Source organism: Melanostigma gelatinosum, assembly GCF_949748355.1.
Source record: "Melanostigma gelatinosum genome assembly, chromosome: 7".
NCBI classification, from domain to species: domain Eukaryota; kingdom Metazoa; phylum Chordata; class Actinopteri; order Perciformes; family Zoarcidae; genus Melanostigma; species Melanostigma gelatinosum.
In genome coordinates, this window is record NC_136640.1 from 2,189,212 (window position 1) to 2,196,011 (window position 6,800).

General features: G+C 41.7%; 1 protein-coding gene across 3 annotated transcripts; it reads left to right on the forward strand.

Annotated features, from left to right (window-relative positions):
• The first annotated feature begins 498 nt into the window (after positions 1-498).
• atf5b (activating transcription factor 5b) lies at positions 499-5,795 on the forward strand. 3 transcript variants are annotated; one of them, XR_013772138.1, is made up of 5 exons: positions 499-690; positions 1,357-1,578; positions 1,916-3,149; positions 4,737-4,978; positions 5,067-5,795. XR_013772138.1 is itself a non-coding variant. In XM_079272329.1 (5 exons), exons 3-5 carry the CDS (start codon positions 1,440-1,442, stop codon positions 4,921-4,923), a joined length of 1,560 nt encoding a protein of 519 aa, XP_079128455.1. In that variant the 5' UTR covers positions 499-690; positions 1,123-1,173; positions 1,357-1,439; the 3' UTR covers positions 4,924-5,795. The 3 variants fall into 3 exon arrangements, 2 of the variants coding, with proteins under 2 accessions (XP_079128455.1, XP_079128454.1); XM_079272329.1 differs by adding an exon at positions 1,123-1,173 and having other exon boundaries at positions 4,737-5,795; XM_079272328.1 differs by having other exon boundaries at positions 4,737-5,795.
• Positions 5,796-6,800: the final 1,005 nt, after the last annotated feature.

Consider the following 6,800-nt stretch of genomic DNA (forward strand, 5'->3'; position numbering starts at 1 on the left):
GCTGTTCCAGCAGGCAGCGAATCCCCCGCGGATCTGATGCAACAGGGCTGCAACTAAAGTTACACCTTCGCACTGCAACACGGTGTCCCTCCGCCGCTCCGCGCTGCCAGAAACTAGAGCCGGCAACAGCTGCGCGAATCCTCCACATTTTCTCACTTTTAGGTTGTTTTTTTATGTTAATAATGTCTTACACGTTCTGTATTATTATTTAGAGCACTGCTCTGTGAGGTGGAGACGTGAATGTGCTGTTTTAAACACTTGTTTTAATGTAGAGATGCTATTTTAATACTTTCAAACGCACAAAGGCGTTTCAAAGTGATTTTAAATGGATGTGTTACAATTCCTCTCGTTTTATAATTAAAATAAAACACAATAAACTTAAAAAAACACAAACCGTTTGTGACGAGAGGGGGGAGAGTCCCGGCTTCATGACGTAACGACCCGGGTGAACTGTGCAAAGAGACACCGCGGAGTGATCGTGTCTGCCGTGATCCGGTCCCGGGCGCTAGGAGTTCCAGAAGTAGCGGATTTAAAAACTTTCTGTCCGCAAGTGTAGTTGGTGGAAATAGCGCCTCGCGAGGAGTCCCCGTGGCCGGTAGAAGGGGAGAAAGCATGGCTGTTTAGAGCGCGTGAAACCTTCCGCCTCCCGCACCGCAGCTCTGCGCTACAACAGCATTCAGAAACGATGGGGTAAGTTTCACCGCTGCCGCTGCTGCTGCGCGTTTTCTAAGCTTTGGAGGGGAAACAGCGCAAAGTTAAAAAAGAGCAATGCGCTCTTCTTCTCAAACAAACAGGGTTAAAGTCTCATTCATCTGTGTGTTTTAATTCAGACGTTATTTGGGTGAAAAGCAGCTTTTACAGCTTTTATTGCTGTTTAAAGTCACCACGTTAAAGTCACTGTGACGTGGTGTCATACAGGTTATTTCATATCTTATGTTTCTGGATCAACTTTTAAACAACTTACATTCTACAAAATAACTTTATATATACATATATAAAGTTATTTGTGTATATATGTGGTTGTTTGTATATCTTTTTTAAAACATTCCAATAATGTTTTTAAGTAATGTAAAAGTATCAATGATGTTTTTGACATTTTAATATTTTATTCGTTTTTTGCAGCTTATTTCTTGATAATTACAGAGACATGAATCAACAATGCGTCAGCTACAGGTGAAGGAAACCTCGAGTTCATTTTGACCTCATTCAACTTTTTGAAATTTTTTGTAGTTTTGTTTAAATAAAAAAGAATTGTTGTGGAATTATTTCGCTTTAAAAGATGAAATGGGAGAATTTCCAAAGGCTAAATAAAAATAAAGTTTATTTTCTTAAATGTGTTTTTATTCCCTCCCGCAGGTCTTCAGGTGTTCTGACAATTCTTTCATCCAGCCAGTGCACGCTTTGTGCTTTTGAACAATTTAATCGCAGCAGACGACACAATGGCGGCATCGATCCTTCGCAGGAAAATTCCTCCCATTTCCACGTGCGAGCTCGGCGCTCCCCTTCACCGACGGGCTAGCCGCAGCCAATCACGGCCCGGCACGGGGGCGGAGCCTGCGGAGAGGCAGCGCTTAATTGGTGAGTTTCGCGAGACGCTTTTTTATTTTTCCACATCCCGAGGTCGGAGCCGCAGTGCAGCACGGGGGCTAATGTCGTACAGTGAGTACAGCTAAGTGGATATTTATCGAACGCAGACGATGCTGTTCAATCATTTTCAGATGATCGGTTAGTTGTTCACTTGGACTTTATCTGGATGTTTTGTTTTATTTTTTTAACATTTATCGAGCTTGCGTGATTTAAATAGTTTTTTTTTTACAGAATGTGTGTTTTTTGTTTTGGTTATTCTCCACAGACAGGAACGGGATCGCTTCCACTGATTATGTGATAATGATTTTTTTCATTTTTGTTTTTATAGGTGATGGTCACTCAGATTGGATGACGGAAAAAGTCGATTTGTCTTCGTTTGTGTCGACGAGCGAGTCCTCTCCCTGCTCGTCTCTTCCTCCGTCGCCCTTAGAGGATGTCAAGGTGCCCTCGGATCTGGAGGTGATGACCTCTCTGCTGCAGGAGGAGCTGGCTCAGCTGGAGGACTACTTCCGCTCCGAGTCCACCACCGCCGCCAACAAGCTGGAGAAACCCTCGAAATGTGACAAGAGTGCCCAAGCCACGGGCTCGCAGTCCTACTACCAGTTGCCCTACGGCTCGTACGGGGCCGGCCAATCGGAGACCGGCCCCGTGGTCGTCACCTTGGCCACGGGGGAGCTGGACCTGGCCGGCTTCTGCGGCGGCCCCATCGGCAGAACCAAAATAGCACGACCCGCCCCGTACAACTACCACCACCGCTACCACCACCACCACCACCACAGCCCCAACGGCACCAGCAACGGGCGGAGGATCATCAGCGAGGCGGCGAAGGTGGGCGAGGACGTGGGGCTGGACGCGTGGGGTCCGAGGGGCAGCTACTCAGGGAGCGCCGAGCTGTCGGCGAACCACTACTCCACGCTGAAGACCGTGGGCAGGGGCGGCCTCGGCGGCGTCAAGAAGGCGAGAGAATGCGTGTCGTTGAAGGCAGAGGAGAGCTACTGCTTCTCCGAGGGGATGTTTTGCAGCGAGGAGATTGCGCGGGGCTTCTGCCTCGGCGGCGGCTCGTACGACGGCCACCACAAGCGGGGGGAGGGGCAGTCGATGCACAACGTGAAGGTCAACGTGAGTTACGATGGCGCGGGGCTGGAGGTCTTGCACTGCGGCAAGGACGCAGGACTTTCCGGGGGGATCCCCCAAGAGACAATGGCGGCCGGCGACGGCTACTTCCACCACCACCACCACCAGTCGATGGCCGGCACGGAGCCTTACCATAGCTTTATAGGAGACCTCGACCCGCCGCCACAAGCACAGGCCGTCGAGCCCCAGCACGGCCACTACCTCTACCCAGAATGCCTTGCGGACCAAAGCTACGAATGTCTGTCCAGAGGGGAGGGCGAGGGCACGCTGATGGGCGGCCCCATCCACCGGCCCACCCAGAGGCTAAAGGACGAGACCTGCTCCGCCGGCAAACCGCCTCTGGAGATGGGCGCCGGTTCTCCGACGGAACCCGTCACCGGAGAGAGGAAGCAGAAGAAGAGAGACCAGAACAAAACCGCTGCTCACAGGTACAAATATTACAATGTTTTTAAAATGATTATTCTGCACGAATAAACCTTCAAAAGCATTAAAACAACAAGTCTTAGACGTTTTTTTACTGACAATATTCTTGTTCTTTTAAGGTAAATATTACTCTGCATGCTTTAACCTTCAAAATAATAATTGTTACTGATTATATTTTTACTAAATATTATTCTGCACTTAAACCGTTAAAATAATATAAAAATAAGTGTTAGAAGTGTTTTATAACTGATCATATATGTTTTTGTAAATATTAATATTCTGCATGCTTAAGTCTTGAAAAGCATTTAAAAATGAGTCTTTTTACTGATGATATACGTATATATATATACATACATATATATATATATATCCACATATATATATATATATATATGTGGATATATATATATATATACATACATATATATATATATATATCCACATATATATATATATATATGTGGATATATATATATATATATACATACATATATATATATATATATATATGTATGTATATATATATATATATACATACATATATATATATATATATCCACATATATATATATATATATATTTATATCCACATATATATACATATATATACACATACATATATATATACATATATATACGTGTATATATATACGTATATATATATATATATATATATACGTGTGTGTGTGTATATATATATATATATATATATATATATAGTGTATATATATATGTATATACACTATATATGTATATATATACGTATATATACATATATACACATTATATATATATATATATATATATAATGTGTGTATATATATATATATATGTATATATATATATATATATACATATATACATATATATATTTATATATGTGTATATATATATATACATATATACATATATATATTTATATATGTGTATATATATATACATATACACATATATATATTTATATATGTGTATATATATATATACATATATACATATATATATATATATATATATGTATATATGTATATATATATATATATACATATACACATATATATATTTATATATATATGTGTATATGTATATATATACATATATATATATATATACATATATACATATATATATATGTGTATATATATATATACATATATACATATATATATGTATATATGTATATATATTTATATATGTGTATATATTGTAAGCTTATCAATTTGTATATAAATATGTATATGTATAAATCCTGAATACTTGTTTGGCTTCACTGAGTGTTACATAAAGCAGCTGCTGCTTTAAAGTGGTTCATGGGTGTAGGGGGAGGGGGGGGGGGGGAAAGTCCCTCACCGTTTGCCAAATTGAGCCCCACCCGCCCTGAAGTCTGCTCGTCTGTTTCGTATATTTGTGTTTGTAAAAGGGGAGAAATGTAGAAAGTTGAGGAGAAGTTAGTAAAAAGGAGATCCGTGCAGACGGAGAGCAAACAGCTGCTCGTGTTGTTTACAGCTGAGAGTAATCCGCTCACTCATTCATGAAGATGCTCGGCAGCACAAAAGAGCTGTGAAACCAACCAAACGCAGTCCGTTGTGTTGCAGGTACCGGCTGCGTAAGAGGGCGGAGCTTGACTGTCTGGAGGAGGAGCTTCACGGCCTCGAGGGACAGAACCGGGAGCTTCGTGACAAGGCGGAGTCGGTGGAGCGAGAGATCCAGTACGTCAAAGACTTACTGATCGAGGTCTACAAGGCGCGCAGTCAGCGGCTCAAACAGGACGGCAGCGCCTGAAGAAGCAGCGCCGGGACAAAGCACGCACACGTCTACTGTTCACGGGAATGAAATGGTAGTTTGCATGATTTTGGTAGTTCTTTTTACAAAAAATTGTTCCAAGAGGATGGGCCGAACAAAAACACCCATTTTTCTTACAACAGGAGTGAGTGGACTCCTCAGAAGCCTTAGTGAGGAGAACTTGTCCGTGACCACTGTGATCCTGTGACCTGCAGCACGCGCTCTGAACCAGTGATGGAGGATTCGCTCTTTGCTCCCGTTTCCTTTCTTTTTGTGTGACGAGGCAGATCCATGCTAAATATATATATTTGATTTTATATTTTGTACTTAATAATGTTCATCTTATTTATTTATTTTGCTTTGAAACAATCGACCGACTAAAAGGGATTTCTGAAAAAAAAGCGTGTAACATGCTCTACAAATATTCATCAGCAGAGACATCTTTAGAAAATGTGTATTGCTAAAAAAATGTCTTTACACCCCCCCACACTGAAGTACCCACTGCATGTTTGATTTTGGGATAAAAAGCATGTGCGAGTGTTATTTGAAGGCAATATTCTGTTGTCTGCATGGCTTCAAGAGCTCCACTTCATTCTGCTCATGTGGCGACGTCTCCCTGAGCTCAGGATCTATTTCTTCTCTCTGAGGAACAGAACAATCACCGGCTCTTCTTCTCGTTCTTCTCTCTCGGCTGTATTTTGCGACACAAACAATCACCTGTTGACGCGACAATAAATCGTTTGTTGGGTAAACGGTACGACTTCATGGGAAACGTGTTCTTTTTCAAATTGATCAATTTGATGTATCTGAAGTTCAGGAAATCAATGTCAGGACATTTATACATCAGGTAAAATGACAGCCAAATAAAAAGCAGTTCGGTAGAATCATTGATCTCTGCCTTTGGATTGTTCTTCACTTTATGCATTCATTAAAAAATAACGAAAAAAACTGTCGAAATTCATGAACCACACACACACACACACACACTCTCTCTCTCTCTCACTCACTCACACACACACACACAATGAGAAGAGGGTGTGGATTTAGAGATAAGGAGAATAAAGCCTCTGCCCCTCCCACACATTCTGTGTAATGGGTGGGGGGGGGGGGGGTTGCAATGCAGTGAAATTATTTATTTCCCAGGATTCACCAGCAGGACGAGGTGGGATTTGATTGCCTGACCCTGTTTCCCTTCAGATGTCAGGAGCTCGGATTGTTATCCAAACAATGGGGGGGGGGGGGATTAGAGAAATACTAATTGGAAGATTTTTCCCTCCAATAGTTCAGTACTTTGCAGTATGATGGAGCCCCGGAGTGGTATCAGTCAACAGACAACATGAAGTACTATCTCATCTCCCAGCATCGTGCAGAGAGAGGGAGTGTGTGTGTGCGTGCGTGTGCGTGCATGTGCGTGTGCGTGCGTGTGCGTGCGTGTGCGTGTGCGTGTGTGAAATCTCTTGGTATCTCTCAGCAGTCGTAGCCTTTCAAGTGCATGAGGCAATATCACACAATACTTGCAGCAGGAGAGCGATGCAAGTTGAACTGTCAGAATAAGAAAGTGAGGGTTGACATGATGCCTTTAAATCGATTGCTTCTACTTCTGCTTCCTTCTCTGCGTGTTTGTTTGTTTGTTGCAGATAAAATGTAAATAAATAAAGCCGGATGGTAATGCTGATATATAAGCTTTATAGTCTGTGTGTTCGATAAAGTTCTTCACTAAACGTACAAACACAATCAAGTGAATTTGATTCAAAATGTTGCAAATTACAGCAAATAAATAAATAGCTTACAAATAAAAAGCAAAACAAACGTATTTAACGAATGAACCAACATGTCAAAGAAGACCTGCGTCAATAAATGTTCACACTAACATCCGA